The 22,880-nt window shown below is 35.8% G+C and overlaps 2 protein-coding genes across 5 annotated transcripts; one reads left to right on the plus strand and one right to left on the minus strand.

Annotated features, from left to right (window-relative positions):
* Positions 1 to 481: 481 nt before the first annotated feature.
* Positions 482 to 22,342, minus strand: LOC125675296 (uncharacterized). 4 transcript variants are annotated; one of them, XM_056159901.1, is made up of 10 exons: positions 22,048 to 22,237; positions 21,630 to 21,727; positions 20,621 to 20,695; positions 16,536 to 16,767; positions 14,407 to 14,523; positions 8,230 to 8,281; positions 3,168 to 3,280; positions 1,068 to 1,100; positions 644 to 846; positions 482 to 587 (listed from the first exon to the last, which is right to left on the minus strand). In XM_056159901.1, exons 3-9 carry the CDS (start codon positions 20,666 to 20,668, stop codon positions 665 to 667), a joined length of 777 nt encoding a protein of 258 aa, XP_056015876.1. In that variant the 5' UTR covers positions 20,669 to 20,695; positions 21,630 to 21,727; positions 22,048 to 22,237; the 3' UTR covers positions 482 to 587; positions 644 to 664. The 4 variants fall into 4 exon arrangements, with proteins under 4 accessions (XP_056015876.1, XP_056015873.1, XP_056015874.1 ...); XM_056159898.1 differs by lacking the exon at positions 22,048 to 22,237 and adding an exon at positions 22,244 to 22,272 and having other exon boundaries at positions 482 to 846; XM_056159899.1 differs by lacking the exons at positions 21,630 to 21,727; positions 22,048 to 22,237 and adding an exon at positions 22,244 to 22,342 and having other exon boundaries at positions 482 to 846.
* Positions 8,691 to 11,734, plus strand: LOC125683429 (uncharacterized). Its single transcript, XM_056159902.1, has 2 exons — positions 8,691 to 9,244; positions 11,522 to 11,734. The coding sequence occupies exons 1-2, from the start codon at positions 8,989 to 8,991 to the stop codon at positions 11,620 to 11,622; spliced, it is 357 nt and encodes a 118-aa protein (XP_056015877.1). The 5' UTR covers positions 8,691 to 8,988; the 3' UTR covers positions 11,623 to 11,734.
* Positions 22,343 to 22,880: the final 538 nt, after the last annotated feature.

Genomic DNA, 22,880 nt, shown 5'->3' on the forward strand with positions numbered 1-22,880 from the left:
CTGTCTTATGTTATTGAATCTGTTGTAATTTACCGTGGATAAAGAAAATATCAATTCAAATCTGTATTTTTTTTTGGAACAATGCAATATTTACAAACTATATAAATAGTAACTTTGCGTTATTTTATTTTACCCCGAGAATTATGACAGCATACAAATTTTCAGATTGTGCGATAATTGCAGTTATCACACACAGACATACACACACTTTGGATGTTGAGTATTGTTGGATTATATATGTATATATATATATATATATATATAGAGAGAGAGAGAGAGAGAGAGAGAGAGAGAGAGAGAGAGAGAGAGAGAGAGATAGAGAGAGAGAGGTAACAACTCTGTGAGATAAGTAGTGTACAGTGATACGAATAGCGGTTCTATTATCTTGATTTCACTTTACCAGACAAAACAATCAACATTGTCGTAATCCTTTAGCATCAAGGAATACATTAATCTGGTCTTGTAAATAGAAAAGCGAAGATTCAATGGTTGGATTTAATCACCATGAGCAGAGGCTATTGAAATAGGAAAATACCATGTGCATGAAGTATGATTGAGTCGCCATTACAATTATAAAACTTGAATAAATGGAACCACAACAATTCATGTTACATGTATATCACATGACATGTGCCATACATACATGTAACAATGTGTTAGAGTACTATATTAGTGGTTCCATCATAGGGGTACCATATCCTGGTGGATCTTTGTGATTTTCGTTATTGCTTTCGTTCGATGCTTTTGTGCTATTTTGATATCGTTGTTCTGGTTTGGGATGCTCTGGTGTTTGTTCCGGAACTACGTCACCTTCCTCCTTTCGTCTCTGGTTGTCAGTTGCAGACTCTAACAAAAGAAAAAATTGTTTTATTCAAAAGCAATGCAAACACAAATTTCTAATTTTCTTGGGAATGTGGCTTTTGAGATATGAAAAATCATTCATTTACACGATGGCAATGATGATAACATGCTAGTATAAAACATGGAACTTTATGTATTTAATTGGTAAAAAATATATGTTTGTCCGAAAAGAAGTATGTAATACAATATACATACAAAACACATACCGATTGTGGCTAGCATCTGATCATTCTGATTAACTGAAAACAAATCATATCAATTTCAATACTCTATTTTTTATTCGTTCAAAATGTTTTTTATATCGCTATCATACAGTTATTACACAATTTCAAATCTGATATGAACTGCTTTGGGTGGGTCACATTATCTAGTTTGCCAATACAACCTATTATTGGGTCAACCGATGTCTGGTGTGTTTCGTGCCGGTTGTTGGGCCGTTCTCGGCACACTGATTTTGACTGCAGATAACTCCGTTTGCCTGATGTGGGGCTCGCGGCGGGTGTGACCGGTCGATGGGGGATGCTTACTCATCCTAGGCACCTGATCCCACCTCTGGTATATCCAGGGGTCTGTGTTTGCCCAATTCTCTATTTTGTATTGCTAATAAGAGTTATAAGATTGATCGCTACTCGTTAGGTTGCATGTAAAATAAGTTTTCATGTAACAGAAATCTGTTAAAAGCCGTATATTATTGCATTTTCTGATCTTTTATGAGTTATTTTGAATAGGCCGATACAATGCACGTTCCCGTCTTTTTTTCTGTCGGGGATGAGTTAGCTTAGCGATTTGAAAGTCGATCTTTAAACGACAGCAAAATACACAATGCTTACATAGCCTACACATATTTCTGTCATTTCTGTTGTTGCTAATAATAAATCCGACACAAGAAAATATACATTATCTTCCCAAAGCAAGGGTTATTGTTTCTTAACCTCGCAACGAATCAATGACCCTTGACTTGGGTAGATGAATATATATAAGCAAGTGACATATCGCGGCCCACATATCAATGTGACTGGTGTCATTTGATGTATAATGTGAGGTATGTTTTCGTTGTTGCTTTGTTGAAAGACGGATTAAGCAATGAAGCATATACCTCCTTCCTTTCCCCAGCGAGAAACGTATTTCACTCGTGGAGACGTCACCACTGCCGGTGAAGGACTGCAAAACGCAGGCCTCTGGTCGGCGCTTATGGCCATTGAGTAGGGAGGGTCTTTATCGTCCCGCGCCTGCTGTGACACGGGACCTCAGTGTTTGCGGTCTCATCAGAAGGACTGCCGCAATTAGTCACTTCTTACTACAAACAAGGGGTACTACGGACCTATTCTAACCCGGATCCCCAGGACAATGTTTACTTGGTAAATCACGAATTCGAATATAATATCTTGTTTTAATCGATTATTCGATCATCATACAGAGAAAAATGTTAATCAACTAACATTGATTTACGTACAAGTATATTCTATACGTCTTGCTTGGCAACGAGAAAACACACTGTGTATTAAACCGAAGTATCTTATTGCTCACGTTGACTTTCCATAGAAGGCCCACAACAGTGCTGCGATGTAAATTTAAAGAGAGAGAGAAAAAATAGTTCCGGTAATTGGTTTCCAAGGAAGTGTGTCCCCATATCAAACCAGGTTATGCAACAATAATCTGCGTTCCATAATTTGAACTTGACCAGCGATTTCTTAATAAACAACTTGACTGCATTGTGTAAATGTGATACAATATTATTCAGAACAACCAAAATAGCCCAATACATCAGTATATTCAACGTTAATTGGTTGACTTACAATGCTTGTGATCAGTAGACATGTTACATGGTTATCATTCAATAATTGAGAGAGAGAGAGAGAGAGAGAGAGAGAGAGAGAGAGAGAGAGAGAGAGAGAGAGAGAGAGAGAGAGAGAGAGAGTATTCTTAGTCCAATAGTGTCGGATCTATCAAGTACATGTAGATAAGTCATAGAGAATAAAGTACAAGAATGGTCTATGACATCATGAACAATTATTGTCAATTTTGGGGATACCATGTTCCTTCTTCAGGGCGGGGTTGTGAATGGTTGCATCAATAAATGTATTAAGTTACAATAGACAAAGCAAAATTACAGCTACAACAAAAACTACATCACACTTCATTGGAGCAGATGTGATTAGTACTTTAGTTCATACCTATTCTTAATTTTACTCATCAAATCAAAGTATTGCAACTAGAGTGTAATCTAGTTATGTTTACTTACAGGAAGCATATGAATGACAACACATCATGTAGTTACATAAATATACAACTAAATATTATTTTACCATAACGTGTCCTTCCTTTCCGCTTACACATGCACCATATTACAAAAAGGGCAATGCATAAAAGTAGCACACCACCTCCCACAGAAATTCCAAGCATTCCCCAATTATATCCTCTGCAAAAAAATATTACAGCTTATTATACGAAAACAATGACTTAGGGAGGAAAACCTGCAGATATGTCAGCGTAAAAGAAAACTATATTATCTTAACACGAGTTTCGAGATCGATATAATTGGATTGAACACAGCTTATGGCTACTTAAAAGTGAAATTTCTGTTAAACTTGACCTTTGGTCAGCATTCCAACTGTGATATGAATTTGTAGGACGTTATCAATACGAACACCTTGGTAATTAGTAGCCTTTTCACCAAAATATATATTTTTGAACACTCAAACGATGTTTTCCGAACTTCGTTTAAGTACTTTATACTTGTTTCTTCTTAGTTCAATGGTCATCCAGAAGACCGATAATAAACACTGACACAATCTGAAAATACAATCAATTATACCTGAATATCATTCTATAATTTTCATACAGCATGTGTTAATGTAACGCTCTTCAGACGTTTTCTATTAGTTGTCATGTATAAGAGTAAGGAAATTGTCATCTACAGTCATGCCTTACCATCGTTCTACTCAAATTGCCAATGATAGAGGTATTGTATTGGCTAGCTGCTCATTGGTGTCGTCGATGGTTGGTTGCTACATTTCCTGATGGTTCTTCGGTATTGATAACTAACGGTACCTGTTCCCCTTCTCCGATTATCTCCGGATATTAATTATGATACCGCTGGGATATCTATCAATTTATTGCTGATCTTATACGGCATGATAGTAATTGCCCTTGGCATACCTTGCTCATCTCTGGACACTCTACAGTAATTGCATTTGGAACTATTGGTGGGGATTTCATGCTGGTAATTTCTGTGGAAACGAGGGGGTTATCTATAATCGGTCTTTCCCAACCCCTCGTATGTGTCTAGGTCTTCATAAAGTATGTGGGAAATCAGTCGCCCTTCGGTTCGATTTTATTTCAGATTTGCAAACTTTCCTAAATCAATCCATGAATAATTTCTCCGCAAGTAAATCCAACTGAAATCATTCAATTACATACAAAGTCAACGGTATTCGTCATCTGTTCAAATAATAATCGTTTCAGTTGTCAAATGCTCCTGTATAATAAACCATGACTTTTGTGCATGCGTAACACATCTAGAGACCCAAGGGGAGTGAAATGGCTTATTTTTTTTAGTAAATTGCACAAACATCAAACATTATCAGTTGATTTTCCCATCGCATGCATACTATTTCTGTGACTGCAGTTATTATTCTGAATATGAAAATAATGAATTACTGAAAACAAAATGAACAAAACGGTAGTTGTTAATTAAAAAAAATTAAAAGACGATTCATAATGCAAAGTATACTGTATTCATGACATAGGACTGAATATCATTAAATTAGGAATAACCCCCTCGTTTCCACAGAAATTACCATACTGCAGACTCCACGGTAGGTCTAATCATGGCACTGTAGGCAGTAGATGTGACATCAGCGCCACATCCTTGGAGTTTGCTGCTTAGGAACCCTAATGTTTTCCATTGTTTGGCTTGGATGTTACTGATTTGTACCGTACAGTTCAGCTCGTTGTTTAAATGTACATCTAAGTACTTTCCACTGATGACTGACTACAGAATATATCCATGGCAGAGGCATTTATTGTTTCCTTTAAAAAATGGACGACTGTACATTTCTAGGGGTAAAATTATATTTGTAGTTCCCTTGTCCAGTACTCTAATGGTATCAGATGTATATGTAGGGCTCACAGCGGGTGTGCTCGGTCGGCAGGGGATGCTTACTCCTTCTAGGCACTTGTTCCCATCTCTGGTGTGTCCAAGAATCCGTGTTTGCCCAACTATCTATTTTGTATTGCTTATGGGATTTATGAGATGTGTCACTGTTCGTTATCTTAGCCATTCATCTTGCTGAAGTTGTCTTATGTATTACAGTTGATTTTCATATAGAGGATACGGTTATCAGCGAGTAATATCACCTCTGATGAGTTATACTTTGGCAGTTCATTGATGAAATCATAAAGTGCAGTTGCCACATCACAGTTTTTCAGAGGACTCCGGAAAGAACATCTGCTCTGGTAGAGGATTGTCTGTGTGCATTTGACTAGGCAATCTTTGAGCCAGTTCCATGTGTTTCTTCTGACACCATAATAGTGGAGTTTATGCAAGAGTCGCTGATGTGGTGTTTTGACAAGGGCCCTTGAAAAATCCAATAGCACCTGGTTTCCAAATGCCAGTAATTTAACCACATTACACACTGTAATCAAAAACTGATATTTGCATGATCCTCTCGACCTTAAACCGAGAGTATCTGATTGCTGTCATAGTGGTTCATGATTTGGCTGTGTACTATAGGTTCCAGTAACTTGCATGAAAAAGAGGTTAAGGGGACTGGACGGTAATTTGAAGCTACGTCTCGCTCTCCTTTCTTAAATAATATATAATAGATGCTTCCCTCCAGTCATTTGGTACACCTCCCGTACCAAACGAAAGTTGTAAGAGCTTGTTTTTTCAGGATTGGTACAGGATCTGGTCCTGCAGCATTGTTCATACTCATGCAGCTCAGTACCTTTATGTAGCTCCCTACATTTAATGTTACTCATTGTTGAGTATTAACTGTCTCCTTTAGATGGTAGATATGAGAGGTACTCCTTTGTGTAAGCAGAGTGAAACTAGTTATTTAGGATATCTGCTTTTGGGAATGTATTACTGTACAACTGTGCAAGAGTTTATCAGATCCCTTGAATGGAGATACGCCACTGGAGTCCTGGTTTTGATCTTTTATGTTGAACAGAATCCCTTCGAATCATCACAGATGACATCCTGTAGGTATTAGTCTTTTGCTAGGTGGATTTCCCCCTGACTTGATATTTTCAGTCTGTGATATTGTGCCCAGTGCTTCTTGTTGGTATTTGCAGCAGAATCGGTTTAAGTTGGTGTTGATCGAGTAAATTGAGTGGTACATGTACATTGTATATGTTTCGTCATCAAGTTATTGACCATTTCTTTGAATTTGGACCAAATTTCAATGATTTTTATGATATTAACACATTCATCATAGTATAGCTGTTCATTAATATGTTCTGGCGATTGTTGGACTGGAAACTGTTAGAATCGACTGTTAAAAATACTGTTGACCGATGACATCATATGACGCTAAGTCGAGTTATCTTTTCTTGTCGTTTGAGTAAACAGAAATTGTGTATGTACGTTTTGCGGTAGCAACGGACGATGAAATTCAATGAATTCTTCGAAGTAGGGACAGCAAATAAAATATGTGTTAATGTGTTTTAGATTCAATTCTATATATTTTATTATATTCTTGTTAAAGCGGCTATACGCAGGTCACTGATTCTTGGTCTGCTGTTTTGTTTACGTAATCGGGAGGTTCATTGATTTGAATGGATGATGAAATACATATCATTAATCTATTTAGATGAAACGCAGAGCAGAAACACGAAAAATATAAATATTAATTAGGATATTGGGTATGGTTCCTTTTAAAATAGTGGATACGATGATAAATATCCGCAATCACAATGTTCCGTTCAAAGTCAACAAACAATGTGCATCTAAATAAAACAACCTAAAAATGAAAGTGCATATTAAAACAGTTTTAGACTTGGTCATCGGACAATGTCTGTTTGTTTGACCCTCGCACTAAGAAATATTCCTTCCATATTCATCATGGAAACAAAGAATATATTCATTAATATGAGCGATTAAACCTTTATGATTGTTCTACAGTATACTGGGGATTTCTCGATGCAGTGTTTTAAAGGGACTGTTTCTACGATTTTTGAACGAAATATTTTTTTTTGATGTGAAACATTAAAAACATAACACATTGAATGTTGACAACCAACATTTCGACCTTCTGAATGCAAAAATAAAGGCAATATTTTAAATCAGTGTTATGTAAACAAAGGCTCCAGTCTTTTTATGTATACAAACAAACCAGTGAAATACAAAGCATCTTAATTTTGCATTGTCTCATATTTTAAATTTTAAATGCCACATCTTACCCGAAGAATGTTTGAAATGTGAAAGATATAATAAACTTAGATCGCTATCCATTTCTTTTTAAAATTTCGTAAACAATAACATACCGAAATCTTTGTTTACAAAACAAATAATGAACTCTCTAAAGTGAGCTTCTGTGATAATGTATAACCTTAATTTTTATGTGAAATCTTTTGAACACATTAGACAGTAGATTCTGATCAATAAAAGTGAAAAACAAAATTTTGGAAACAAATTGTGAATCAGTCCCTTTAAGGAATGCTACACCACAGAAATTTGATATGGATAAAAAATGGAGGATATGTGCGACAATGTTTTGAAATTGAAAACTTTCAAATTCCCCTCATTTAGTCAAAAATGTAGTTGTAATAAAAAAGCAGTCTGAAAAAGATGTGGTTGTGAAACACAAATGCCCCCGATAATGGCTAATTCTAAAGATGGCTAATGTCACAGGGACAAATATCGTGGCAACAGTAGAAAGATCTTGTCACAAGAAATGATCGTGTGAAATATGAAAGTTCTAATATAAATTTACCATTTAGAAGATATGACGAATGTCAAACTTTTTAAATGTAGGTGAAACTCTAAGGTCAAGGTCACAGGGTCAAACATTTTTGTTCCCATTGAAAGGTCTTGTCACAAGAAATGATCGTGTGAAATATCAAAGCTCTAGCACTTACTGTTCAAATGTTATTAGCAAGGTTAAAGATTTCAAAATGTACGTCAAACTCCAAGGTCTAAAAAGCCATGACCTTTTCAATTTCTTATTAAACAAATGAGGATCGTCGCCACTCCTTGTGTTTCTAGACATTTGCGTTAAACAGATTATGTCGCGATATGAGCAGATATTCTTGAAAACTGCAACTAGTAGAATTAAAAACAATGAAAGGTTAAATTATATTACGTGAAGTAGTACCCGGTGTGTATTTACATTACATAAACTACATAACGAATATATTACTCACTGTCCCTTGTTGTCCGATGGTGTATTCTCTGTGTGCTCATAACAACTGGGGTCTTCAAATTGAATATATGTGATTAATATCGACAAATATACTTGTACATTTAATATATGTGATTAATATCGACAAATATACTTGTACCTTGAATACATATGATCAATATCGACAAAGATGCCGGTACATTGTGCAGCATAGTGTTTGTTGTTCTAATGATTGAGAAGCTCAATTGTTTAGCAGTTCAAGTATATGCATGTTGCAATGAACCATTCCTTTTTTCAATTCGCAGATAATCAGAGTTAACTCCTTAGAGTTCACTCCCTTTATGCCGACCAGCAACTCATCATCAACATATACAAAGAAAGATAACTCTCATGTAATGAGAGTGACATGCTCGTTTTCAGTACATGCTTATAAGAGAATGCGTAATGAGGAAGCTTCCTTTTCCAACTTGTAGCTGATGCGATTAAGACGTGTTGAACATTCCGAATCTGCAGGCAATCTCTAAGGTGTATCCTTGTCGACACCAACAACGGTCTCACTTGTATGTATACTGTAGGGAAAAATGGACAGTACGGTAGGTCCCTACTTTTCCTTTTTAGTTCGATGATGCCGCATTGAATTCCTGATGTTTGATTTAAGCTATTAATTATCAATTAATAAGTATTAATTACAATTTCCTTTATATTTACTGGGGTTAGATATAATTATAAATATAAATAGATACATGTATATATAATTTATAAAAGTTTACTGTAGTTCATCATGCTCCGAGTTAAACGGAGGGCCAGGAACGCTCCATATATTGGTTCAGCGGCTGGGACAAGAGGAGCCGCAGCCAGGACGACGAGGGCTCACGCCTCTGCCAGACCTACAACGGTGACAACTCACATGGCCACTTACCTCCCTACTCAGCCTAGCCTGCCAGTCATCCCGCTAAGCACTCCGCCAGTTGTGGACCCTCATCAACAGGTTATGGCTAACTTCCCAATTAATGAAAACAGGGGAGAACAAATTTCAGGTGGAAATGTTACCAATACCATGCACACTTATCATGAGCCTGCCATAGCACCATTAGTTAGTGTTGGCGACGAGTTGGCCGTTCACATTGAACAAACAATCAAGGAAAAAAATTGGAACCGAGATTACATTGAATTATCTAAGTTAATACAGTCTGAATTTGAAATTTCCAATGAACAACGGGTTTCAGTTGCCAATGGCCAGCTTGTCATCCAACCAAAAAATCCACCTAAAAGAATTACATCAATACATACTTGGACAGATGCATTTTTAATATTCGCAAGTATATACTTAACGAGGCACCCTGTTGATCTCCAGGACATCCTCAAATATATGCACATAGTTAGACTGGCAGCAAACACATCAGTTAGTGGGTGGATCGAATATGATAGGCAATTCAGGCTACGCCTGTCAAAGAATCCTAACATTTCCTGGGGTTCCGTTGATGCTGAGCTATGGCTCTTGTTTATTTCTAACCAAAGTCAATCACCCACCCACCCCCACTCAACCGACCCATAAATGTTTCGACTTTAACTTTAAGGGTTCATGCCTTCGCCAGCCCTGTAATTACCTCCACTTGTGCATGTATTGTAATAAGTCACATCCTAGACATTGTTGGGTCAATCAAAGTAATCGATCTCCTCAGGCTAACATCCCAAACCCAACATCCAACCCTCAACCCAGGGAACCGTTAAGTCAGCAGAATTTTCGTCCCTTCAACCCCCGAGCACAATCCAATTCCCATCAACGTCAAAGAAATATGGGACCTAGGTTCAACAACCATTAATCATTCCATTTTGAAAAATTACCTTCGTGATCATCCTGATACTCAGTTAGTCCAGAACGTTGTGAATGATTTTAAGCACGGTTTCAGTTTAAATTACACAGGATTAAGACTTTTGGTTTCGGCAAAAAAATTGAAATCTGCAACTCAGCATTAGGTTGAATTACTCCAGATAATTCATAAAGAAATTAGTTTAGGTCGTATGGCTGGTCCTTTTCACCATAGCTCTTTGTCAAATTTAAGGTGCAACCCTGTTGGGGGTTTGCCTAAAAAAGATGGGAGTTGGCGACTAATAACCAACTTATCTGCTCCAATTGGAAATAGTGTAAATGAGTTTATCGACCCGAAATTGTGTTCAGTTGCTTACGCATCATTTGACCAGACTATCCAAATGATTCAAGGGTTAGGGCAGGGGGCATTATTGTGCAAAATGGATTTATCTAGTGCTTTTAGGTTGTTACCAGTACATCCTGCTGATTTTTCTTTGTTGGGTATTTGTGAAGGTGATCAATTCTTCATTGATAAATGCATGTCATTCGTTTGCTCTATTGCTTGCGCAACTTTTGAGAAGTTTTCCTCATGACTACATTGGATAGTAGCTACCCAATCACACAACAGTAATATTATTCATTACCTCGACGATTTCTTGTTTGTTGGTAAGCCATTGTCTGATCATTGTTATAACCTCTCTCTAGTTTTCAGACAAACTTGTCGAGCAATCGGGGTTCCCATCAATGACAAAAAAACTGAGGGTCCAACTACCAAACTTACATTTCTAGGTTTGGACATTGACACAATTAGCCAAACAACAAACAATCTTCATCACTGAACAGAAGTGCATTGAGCTCAAACAAGCCTTGGTCTATTTATCGTCGTCCAAGAAGGTCACACTTACACAAATGCAGTCTTTGCGTGGTTCTTTAATTTTTTTTTGCAAAGGCAGTCCCAGGTAGTCGGGCATTCAACCGTCGATTTTATAATTCTACCACTGGTATCCGTAAACCACACTTTCGACTTCGTGTCACAATAGGCATGAAACAAGATGCAAGGGTTTGGTTAGACTTCCTTGAAAACTTCAATGGCCGTGCTCCATTTCCAGATCTCCTATGGTCATCAAATACTGCGTTAAACCTATTTACGGATAGCTGCGCATCTTGCGGAGGCGGTACATTTTACAACAACAGTTGGCTTGTTATTAAGTGGCCTAGTACCTGGGATTCTCAGGTTCTCCGAGACATAACATTCCTCGAGTTAGTTCCTATTCTGTGTGCATTCTGGGTATGGGCGGGTAAATTTGAGTCTAATAAATTGTTACTACATACGGACAATTTGTCTTTGGTCCACATCTTAAATTCATAATCGAGCAAATCGGAAAGGGTCGTGCAGTAAGTATTCCCATTAGTGCTGCTCTGCTTAAGACACAATATACAAATAAAAGCGGTTCATATTCCTGGATGTCGGAATTCGATTGCTAATGCTATTTCACGCTTTCAGTGGGACCGCTTCAAATCCCTTGCCCCACAGGCAGAGAAATATCCGTCACGGATACCTCCAGCAATATGGCAAGTCTTGAGTATCGAATAGAAGCACTTTAAGCAGCAGCAGTTTCCAAAAACACCGCGGCTACTTATAGCAGGGCTCTAGACTCATTTACAGAATTTCGGTCTAAGTACAACCTTCCATCATTTTGGCCACCTTCTGTGGACCAAATTGTTTATCACTTAGCTTATCTATCAGCAAAGAACATATCATTTTCCACAGCAAAATGCTACTTAAGCGGGCTAAGTTACCATTTGCAAATTCAAGGTAAAGAAGACACAACTAAAGTTTTCATTGTTAAGAAGATGGTAGAAGGCATGCATTGTTTAAACCCATTAAAGGACATAAGGGCACCTATTTCGTTGCCCCTATTAAACCGGGTTACATTGGCACTTCCTTCAGTCTGTAAAAATTATTACGAGGCAACTTTGTTTACTGTTGCTTTTCATTTGGCCTTCTTTGCATTACTTAGAGTTAGCGAGCTAACAGTCTCTACATACACTTCATACGCAATTTCCATTCAGGATCTTGGGTTCTATAAGAACCAAATTAAACTGCGTATTAGGGGTTGGAAGACTGATCAGTATGCATTGGGTTCCATTGTTCAGATAGATCTCAACCATGAAACCTCTACACTATTTCAATCGTTACAACATTATCTGCACTCTAGACCAACATCACCTGGCCCTTTATTACTCCACCTAAATGGCAAGCCACTCACTTCTTATCAGTTTACTTCAATCTTGCACAAAGCATTACGGTTCATTGAAGTCGACACATCTACATTTAAATCCCATTCATTTAGAATAGGGGGTGCAACCCATATGCATCTCTCGGGGGACCCAGAAGAACATATCAAAATTAAGGGTAGATGGAAGTCTAACGCAGTTAAGTCGTATATTCGTGTATGAATTGTCATTATAGGCTTGGTGCTTGCAACATTATACTGGTCACTAACAGTATGTTAAGTTTGCAGGTATCCACACAGTCGTATGGATAGTCGGATCATCTTTGATATATCATGCATGCAACTACACTAAACCCTGTTTTGGTAATCAGCACCTCAACCTACTATCCAAGAACATTGCCATTAGATGGTTTGGTCAGAGGGGCATGACCTGGGAGCATATGGAATCTAAGATCCAAAGGCTAGTTGTTCAATTTGGTCCTCCCGATGTTTTGATGTCACATTGCGGTGGTAACAGCATCGGGACCATGTCACTTAGACTATTGCAAAGATTTATGAAGCAAACTATGTATACACTTTATCAATTATTGCCAAATTGCAGATTCATTTGGTCTGGAATCTTGCCTCGTACTTATTATCGTCATATGTTCTCATTAAATTCAGCAGAAATGTCCCGCAAGAGAGTAAATAGTGCAATGAGTGTATTTATCATTCAACGGAGTGGGGGTTATATTTCGTACCCTGATCTCAAATCATGTTTCCCGGTCTTGTTTCGAGACAGGGTACACTTAACTGACATTGGTCAAACTATATTCCTGAATACCATTCAGGGGGCCTTTTCACTATTATTAGGGAGGGGGTTCAGCACTTTCCGCCTCGAGCAGTTAATTGAGGTCAGTTGATCCATACTGAGCAGTTCGTCATGACAGGGGCCAAAATTTGCAGCATGTGGCTAATGTGTACGAGCACCTTGCTTCACTGCAGGTACTCATCGATATATGGCCGAATTTTGAACTTTGAAGCCTGCCCCTAGATTTCTGTTGTTTTCCAGGGTCTGGGGCCGATAATTGGGCTTCTGTCATTTTCTCATTTTCATTGATATTGCTATGCCATACACTGTTGACAAAGTCGGCGTAGCTCATTGTCGTTGTATATTATTGGTGTTTATATTTGTCATTGATTCACCTTGTATACTCATTTGCCATAACTCGTGACACCGTTGTTATTGTCAAGAATTTGCTCTATATATATAAAGCCATGACAAAAACTGCCAAATCAGTCTTGGAGTTGATGTGTCGTCATAATCAGAGTTAACTCCTTAGAGTTCACTCCTTTTATGCCGACCAGCAACTCATCATCAACATATACAAAGAAAGATAACTCATGTAATGAGAGTGACATGCACGTTTTCAGTACATGCTTATAAGAGCATGCGTAATGAGGAAGCTTCCTTTTCCAACTTGTAGCTGCTGCGATTAAGACGCATCCCACCCAACCCGTTTCTGATATATTTCGGATATTTCTGTTGTTTCAATTTTCTTTTCAGGTATTGGGCGATTCTTGGAAACATACCGATACATAGTAGACGTCGTGGCTTTATACAGATGTGTATTCTGGTGGAACCGTTGGTTCTTACACTGACTTGGCTGAATTTTGAACTTTGAAGCCTGTCTTAGATTTCTGTTGTTTTCCAGGGTCTGGGGCCAATAATTGGGTTTCTGTCATTTTCTCATTTTCATTGATATTGCTATGACATACACTGTTGACAAAGTCGGTGTAGCTCATTGTCGTTGTACATTATTGGAGTTTATATTTGTCATTGATTCACCTTGTATACTCATTTGCCATAACTCGTGACACAGTTGTTATTGTCAAGAATTTGCTATATATATATATATATATATATATATATAAAGCCATGACAAAAACTGCCAAATCAGTCTTGGGGTTGATGTGTCGTCATAAAGTGCGGTTACGTGATGGTTTGTTTGGGGTATGAAAAACTAACATTATACTAACTTCATACAACAGTAGATATAAAAAGAAACACAGAAAGATTGTAAATGACCTCGCATCCTATGATATAAACTACGATTGACGGAAATTATTTCTTATCAGAATGGGTACTTAGTCCAGTAAAAGTAATACACACATTTGTAGGCCTCCGAAGAGATGTATCTTGTGGCACATGGTGTGGGGTAACTGCTACAGTCCAGGTCAAAGTTATTCTTCACTCTCTGCTCATCAGAACTAAACATCGGACAAAAACCTAGGTAGCAAATATAAAAGTTTTATCCAATAAAACATTGAATATACATTCAAAATATAGCCAAGCATCGTTTTATTCTAAAATATTGTCACAGATAATTACGTTGAACATAAAAATACTGTCAGTCGGTGTACATTTCAGTTAATAAAACAGACTTGCGGTATACCATTTAAAGGATTGCAATATTACGGTATTGACGTCCTGTTCGGCGCATTGGGGAGTGAAATCATGCAGACGACTCCTAAAAAGACTTTCAAGAACTTAAAATATTCCAGTTAAAATAGAGAATTAAAATGAAACACAAACACTTTCCGATGTTGAACTTAAGCATAAAATATCATTTCAATTCGACTACCCAGAGAGCCACCGTACGTGTGTGTGCGTGGGGAGAAGGTCCCTATGAATGTCAACATGTGTTGCGATTCTCTCATTCTTGTTGTTGGATTCAAATAGGACACCCTAGTAAAGGAGAGTTTAGCACGTAGTTTGGAAATACAAATGTTATATCATTATATATATATCTATATATATATTGGTGTTGAAAACGTTTGTTATAATGGTTCAATGACAGAATAAAATGAGGTATATCATAAATACATATGTATACATTATATTATTATAGGAGTTATGAGATTGATCACTGTTCGCTATCCTCGTTTTTCATTATGCAGACTTATTTTCAATCCCTGGCAAATAAAAGTATTTAAAACCAAAGCTACACAATTGAACTGATCATATTTGTTTTTTGAAAAGGAAAATATGTGATGCCACGGCTGTTCAGAACAATGCATTTTGAATACTTGATGAAAAAGACCAACGTAGTTGCAGATCTTCGTTGCCTTACATTTGTACTAAACTACCGGTCAGATGTTGAAGTGAAACTTCCTCTGCTCTGGATGAATTATCCTACATGAATTACTTACGGATTATGTTTATCCAGCGCCAGACAAATCTATGGTTATATGATTGGATACAAATGAATCACATGACGTCCCAATATTCTCAATACACAGTCTCCGTACAAAGGGTGTGTTAGTTTGACAACTGTGAAGTCACGTACAAATCACATGACGCCCAGATATTGTTATACACCGTAACTGTATAGGGATGTGCTAGTCTGATCTATTTGCTTCCAATGTACGTCTGCATTCAGTTTCAACAGTTTAATGGTGTATATGTTTTGTTTATTTAAGGCAATATCAATTCTAAATCTGAAAAACAATTCTTTGTTTTAAAATTATGATAGTGTTTATGTAACTTTAAGCACAATCATTAATAAAACTAAAAGTGAGATTCAGATTTCATCAAAATAAAGATTTCAATTATATTTTAAAATACTCAGTATACATGTATCAGCATTAAATAGCATTCAGTATTTGTACGGGAAGTCAATGTTGTAATTGTGCTTCATCCAGAGCCTCTGGTAAACATAAATATCAATAACATAAGTTGATATGCCTAAAAGTATTCTGTCATTGAACATTTACGACAAACGTTTTTCAACACTAAAATGACAGTTAATATTGCTTTGATTTTATTATTCATATTTATAACTTGTGTTTTGATATCATGATTATATGATGTTCACTGTGATACGTGTAGGTGGTGTTCAATGTCATAATTGAATGATATTTATCAAGATGTTAGTGAAAACTCAAGAACTCTTCTAGAGGTATTCAACGGGATAACTTCGATACACAGTCAGTTTAGGAAATATATGTTTTTTGAATTTTGTATTGTTTATGGGATTTATGAGATTGGTCCCTGTTCTTTATCTTCACCTTTCATATGTAATACGGAGTCGGCTTCGTCTCATCCAATACGAATTTCCATTTCACATCCTGGATGACTCCGTATTATGTCCCAAACTGACAATGTAACTAACACTATACCTGTCAATATACTACGTATAAATTGTGTAAAGTGAGCTGATGTGCGCAAAACCTGTATCTTAATCAAACTATCCAGGAAATAAAGATTACAGACATATTAATAATACATTCTTAAAATACCTGAAAGAAACCAAGTTGGTGCACACACTTCCACTGTTCCATTAGCCCATTCATTCATCAGGCAGTGATATACAAATTTGGATGATTCTGTGCACGTTTGTTTGGTTGCGATACTCTCACAATTCTTTTCTGCAGCTGCAATATCCCATTCTTTTCTGTTTTGCGGGCAGTGTGGGACTTCAACGAGCGTTTCCATCGACTCTGGGCAGGGCTGTCCACAACTGCTATTAATCTATGGACATTGAATGTAGCATTGTGATTGATATAGAGCAGTTTCCATTGAATTCAATTTTGTGACAAAATGACAGTTAAGTCTCTTTAAAGACAACAGAACATTTTAGTATACATACCGAAAGAAAAAAATAGTAAATATTGAAAGGTACACATTTAGATGCAACTAATTCAAAATAGAAAACAAGAAAAATATTCACTATATGTCTAGATTAAAAATGTTATGATCGATTCATTCCACCATTGAGTTTTAGCACAAAATGTGGAAAGATATGATAAATTTGATAGCTCATACTTTTCGACACATTGACTATATATACACACGGGGGATTTGCAAAGTAAGTTTGCAAGATTGGTAACAACTTTTAAAGGACATACAAGTATATGTTTTACGGGGATTTATGAAACACACTTAATCCGCTCGTGGCATATGTCTTTACAATGCACAATAAACTGTGAAAAAATCTAAGTTTGACATCCGAATGCATCACTGTAACAGGAAAATGGACCAAAATACAGTATAAACCCGATCGTTTACTTTTTAGTATTTTGCGAGAGATAAACATGTAATATATTTTATATTTCAAATAATCAGTAAAAAACAAATATGTATCTGCCAAGCATAAGTATCCTGTGTGTAAGAGAGATATAGATAGAGAAGTTTACACCGGTACAACAATTGTACATGCCAAGCATAAGTATCCTGTGTGTAAGAGAGATATAGATAGAGAAGTTTACACCGGTGCAACAATTGTACATGCCAAGCATAAGTATCCTGTGTGTAAGTGAGATATAGATAGAGAAGTTTACACCGGTAAAACAATTGTACATGCCAAGCGTAAGTATCCTGTGTGTAAGATATATATATATATATAGAGAAGTTTACACCGGTACATCAATTGTACATGCCAAGCATAAGTATCCTGTGTGTAAGAGAGATATAGATAGAGAAGTTTACACCGGTAAAACAATTGTACATGCCAAGCATAAGTATCCTGTGTGTAAGAGAGATATAGATAGAGAAGTTTACACCGGTGGAACAATTGTACATGCCAAGCACAAGTATCCTGTGTGTAAGAGATATATATATATATAGAGAAGTTTACACCGTTACAACAATGGGTACGTGATACATGTTACTACAGACATGTGGTAGGGCATCCTTAACCGTCTGGAATAATAAAATGTTTAATTTATATTACTACATGTTATCAGTGCTTTTAATTCTACGATAAATTATATCAGCTCATTGTGTCCAATAAACACACAAACAGGTTTCCATAGTTGGTATTAAATAACTTTTAATATTTGAATATTTCTCTTCTGGCCAGCTATACTTTAGGTTTGTTACGGATTGTTTTTCATGGTTCATCGGTTACTTTCTTAATTATTGGTCACATGACAGTTCTTTGTCACTCAGTGTAAGATTCATTTTGAATTTAGAAATTGAATTGGGCAGATGTGTTATACTTCAGTTAAAAACTTTGGACATTTCGACTTACAGACTACAATCTACTAATCAGGTCAGTTACTAATTGCCTTAAGACTTGTATGCATAGAGTGAGTGAGAGTAAGAGTAGTATGGTTATTTTATTTCTATTTATTTCATAAAGAGTGTATTGCTTCAGAAATCTGAGTAATATACTTTTGTATTAATCAATAGATATACACCAGGCCTACATGTTACTAGATCCATTCGGATTCTAATACCATGGTAAGAGTGTGTTATGCATTGTTTAAATGGTGTTTGGTATGTTTGTCTTGCCATTATATGTTCTGAACAAGTTCCTAGTTTTAAATGTAGAATATTAAGTAAATTTGATTAATTATGATTTTATATTAATGATGTGATCTGATGAAGAAAATTTCTATTTATGTGATTAATGGAACTTAATATGGAATTATTTCTTTGTCATGTCTGTCCGTGATTTTATGTAGTGTGTCAAATGTAATGTGTGCATGTTTAATAATTGTTATTGCTTGTTGTAGAATCTTTTGGATGATTTATTGGATAACATTTGGATGATCTATGAATGATGTCAGGCGCGTAGCTGCCTATACGCAAGTACGCAACTGCGTACATATTTGCGAGCCATCTTTATCGTTAAAATGTATGTACTTATGATTAAATCAGCATCACGATGTCCATTCAATGAAATTTAAGGTCCTTTTTGAATTTCAAATCATTTTACATCATGTCGAATATCACTTTAATGTATATCGTATATGAACATGTAGTTGACCGATTTGGATAATATAGCATTCTTTGCTTATAGGAGTAATGAGATTGGTCACTGTTTGTTATCTTCACCTTGCATCAGCAACATTTACCATATATACATGTACCAGTCGAAACAACTAAAAAAGATCGTATTATGAATGTGAAGTCAGTTCTAGTACACACAGTTGGTATAATAAAACACTTTAGAAAATCTCTTTATTTTGGAAATTGACAAGAAACAAACCCTGTTTCTATGCACAAAATTAAGTGATTTCATTGGAAACACCCATGAACTTCTAGGAGCTTCGCCCCCGTTCCCCCACCAGGGTTTTGCTCTGAACCCACTGGGGGTCTCGAGGCAGCCACCAGACTACATGCCATACTTTGCGTACACTTCATTTTCTTTCTGGCTATGCGCCTGGATGTTATTCTGATCGATTGTAATGAAATAAACCTTGTGACCGGTATGCTTGTTTGAGTTATCACCCGGTAACATACAGATGAAATAATAGCTAGAATTATGTAAGGGCAAATCAGATAGAAACTGCGGACATGTTGTAAATCTGCTAGAAGCAAAACAAATCATACAAGGTAAAGAGAGACCAACTAAGGAATTCAAAACAATGGATGTGAAGCGGTATTTGCATTTAGTAAAGATGCATTGAATAAATATTTCTATCAATTTAGCCATGTTTCAGTATCAACAATAGCAATTGAAAGACAGATGATAGGCAATGTATATAAGTATGTACAACATACAAGCAGTAGAACATTCTGTTGATTAGACGGAGAAAACGCGCTTCATGAAGTATGCCGGGGTGACGTGTTGTAACTCATATACCGTAATGTATTTTCAAAAATGAAATTTATTTCTTGAATATCTTATTACCAAAAGGCATCATTTTAAGAGAAATGTTGATGGGTTCCAAAGAAACGGGTACATGGAAACTGTCATTCTTAAAACATTTTTGTACAAGGATTTTTTTTATGTGAGATACCAAGTGAAAACCTATGGAATTTTGGCATAAACCCTAATTATTTTTTTTAATTCTGATATTTGAGGATGACATTGGGATTTACATATAATTCGGGGATGTTTTTTTTTATCGATCCAAATTATGAAATACTCATTTCAAAATGCAAGTTCAAAGGCCGATAAAAATGCAGGCAAACGCATTGTCATCCTTGAAAGACAATATGCTGCAAACAAATATGCGATTGATTGCATGCACCTCTATTTCAATATTTCATTATGTGTTTTAAGCGGTTAGATTTTATAATCATATATGAACATGCGCCTATACGTGATACGCATGTCCTTGTATGTTTTGTATGGTTTGTTATATAACTTTCTCATTTTCAATATAAACGGCTTATTTTTTTTTTCAATTCACATCAATGTCCTGTTTTCACTGCCTTTATCAAGAAACAAGTAAATGTAAATGCTTGGCGCGATCAAACTAAGGAACATAAAGAACATTATATATTAGGTAGCGCTAAATCTTTAGCGTTTTCTTTCCATTTAAATGTAATCGATACATGTAAATCAACAAAACAGGACTGTTAAATATACAAGCTTGTGGCTTTTGTTATAGGTATATGACAAAAAATATTTTTTTTAAAATCTGCTTACCAGAGCATAAATCATCGACACAATCCACAGGTGCATAGAAAGCGTCATCTGAATCACCGTAAGTGTCCGTCATACCTGTGATGCAAGATATGATTATGACTAATCTTTCCATACATTTCAGATAACTGAAAAATTGTTCAGTGTAAAGGAAAACAGCAATCAATCAATTAATCAATCAATCCATAAATTTCAATATAAAGTAACTAAACAGAATTTTAAAACTGAATTATTCATTTGACGTAATTATATGTAGGTTATTATTAGCGTGATATAAACATCATATACAGGTGAAAATGGAATGTTGCTAATCAAATACATGTAGATATGGAAGTTGGCGATGAGGAATAATTTTAACCTCCCTTGTCGTCAGTTTACTGTAACTGTACATGTATGTGTTCAATACGCATTAAAATATGAACATATATGTATAAAATAACCATGATAAATTTATCTCTAATTCACTGGGATGTATGGAATCGTAATATGAATAAAATTGAATGTGTGCAATAGATAAAACGTTGTCGATGCATCTAACTGTAGAAGTTTTATAAAAGAATAAATTATGCCACCTAAAAATGTAAAAATGCAACATCATGTCAACTAACAAAGGAGTAAATTGTGTGCACATGGGAATGTTGAAAGACCTGGTCTCCCAAGGCTATATACATGTTTGAAAGCGAGTTCTTCATTACTTTGAGTCATGTGGCTATAAAATGAAATCTTCACTAACATGAGTGCGAGATCGGACAATTCCATCAAGGGGACAGGATTTCTAATCTAGAACAAGGCGTTTTCGAGTTCTAAACAACGAATATTTGTTCTTAGGCGGAACGTTCCTGCCCAATACAAATAAATAATGCAGGGGCTCTAATAAAAATGAATTATCAAAATCGCCTTTTGAACTTCAATGCAATGATAATAATATTGATGATAATAATAATGATGATGATGACAATACCAGACAAAGCACACACGAAAATGTTTCACACTTATGTGTAGGCTATAAAACCTTAGAACGTCTCCCGGAAAACTGCATCACATCGAAATTTGAAGAAAATTCCACCGAGAGGGGATTGATTCTCCAAGCCCGTATACGCAACCTGACACCTACATTATACATGTGTGTTTTTGTCAAATATTAGAAAAGAATACATACACAATAGGTACTATACAAGGCCTTATGTTATTAAATGTCATGAAATCATGTCAACCAGTAAGGTTGAATCGCTTTAAAAACTTAGCACGTTTATCTCAAAAATATGTGAGTTAGTCTGTTAACATATTTTGTAAATATGTTTTCACTACATTAATATTGTATATTTGTATACAAACTCTGACCTCATTCGTACTCAAACATATTCTTATCTAAACAATTTCACGTACCATATATAATGTGATTTCAGGGAATAAATGAACTTGAACCTTACCCATTATTCTGAATATCCGAAATCTTCTAAGCCGTGTGCAAGCTAAGCCACGCAGGGCTTTGTTTGCGTTCGTGTACATAACAATCAAAACTGAACTCTACATTGAATTCTTAAATTTGAAAATTGATTGGCATTAGAAACCGTTACATGATATATTCTTAATCAAAACAAAAAGAAAAACAAGCAAGGGTCTTACCATGAATGCATTAGAATCGAAAGTAGGAACGTCTGGGGATTCCCTGTTCTATGGTCAGTTTTATTTTTGAATTAAGTAAATGCACTGCATTGACTTTCCTGTGAATAGATAGCTTTATTCATAGATTAAATAACCAATGAAAAATTAATTACAAACTCTTAAATATTAGTAGTCAAAATATAAAAATGAACAACTATGGAAAGAAATTACCGCCATAATTTTATTCACCTTCCCTAACTCAGATTTTACTATATGATATTTTCAATTTCATGGTACCTTAAAACATTTCAATTTCCGTTATTAATTCTATTTTTATTTACTACATGTCATCCTTAAAGTACATGTAATATTAACTATATAGATCTGGAAAAAAAATGCTGAAGATTTTTTCAAAATAAAAGATTTCGGTTCTATTGAATAAATATACATTACAGAGAAATCAATTTTTGTACGTGAAGATAATAATTAATTTTGCTTTATTCAGAGCCTCTCGATAAGTATTTAGGTAGCGATGGATAGTAACCACGTGATCAGTAAAAATTATGTATTTTCACGTGAATTTATTTTCCGGAATTCCTTACTCCGTCATAGAATAGTCGAAAAACAAAAAGGGATTCCGAAAGTGTTTTGTTGCTGT

This window comes from Ostrea edulis, chromosome 3, assembly GCF_947568905.1.
Source record: "Ostrea edulis chromosome 3, xbOstEdul1.1, whole genome shotgun sequence".
NCBI classification, from domain to species: Eukaryota; Metazoa; Mollusca; class Bivalvia; order Ostreida; family Ostreidae; genus Ostrea; species Ostrea edulis.

What these genes read in the sequence shown, in the direction of transcription:
- LOC125683429 (XM_056159902.1), top strand. Translation starts at nt 8,989, where the DNA reads ATGCTCCGAGTTAAACGGAGGGCCAGGAACGCTCCATATATTGGTTCA. An exon ending in CAGGGGAGAACAAATTTCAG is followed by an intron (nt 9,245 to 11,521) that starts GTGGAAATGTTA and finishes TCACGCTTTCAG; the next exon opens with TGGGACCGCTTCAAATCCCT.
- LOC125675296 (XM_056159899.1), bottom strand. Translation starts at nt 20,668, where the DNA reads ATGACGCTTTCTATGCACCTGTGGATTGTGTCGATGATTTATGCTCTG. An exon ending in CCATCGGACAACAAGGGACA is followed by an intron (nt 3,281 to 8,229) that starts GTGAGTAATATA and finishes ATTTTTTTGCAG; the next exon opens with AGGATATAATTGGGGAATGC. An exon ending in GAAAGGAAGGACACGTTATG is followed by an intron (nt 1,101 to 3,167) that starts GTAAAATAATAT and finishes ATTTGTTTTCAG; the next exon opens with TTAATCAGAATGATCAGATG.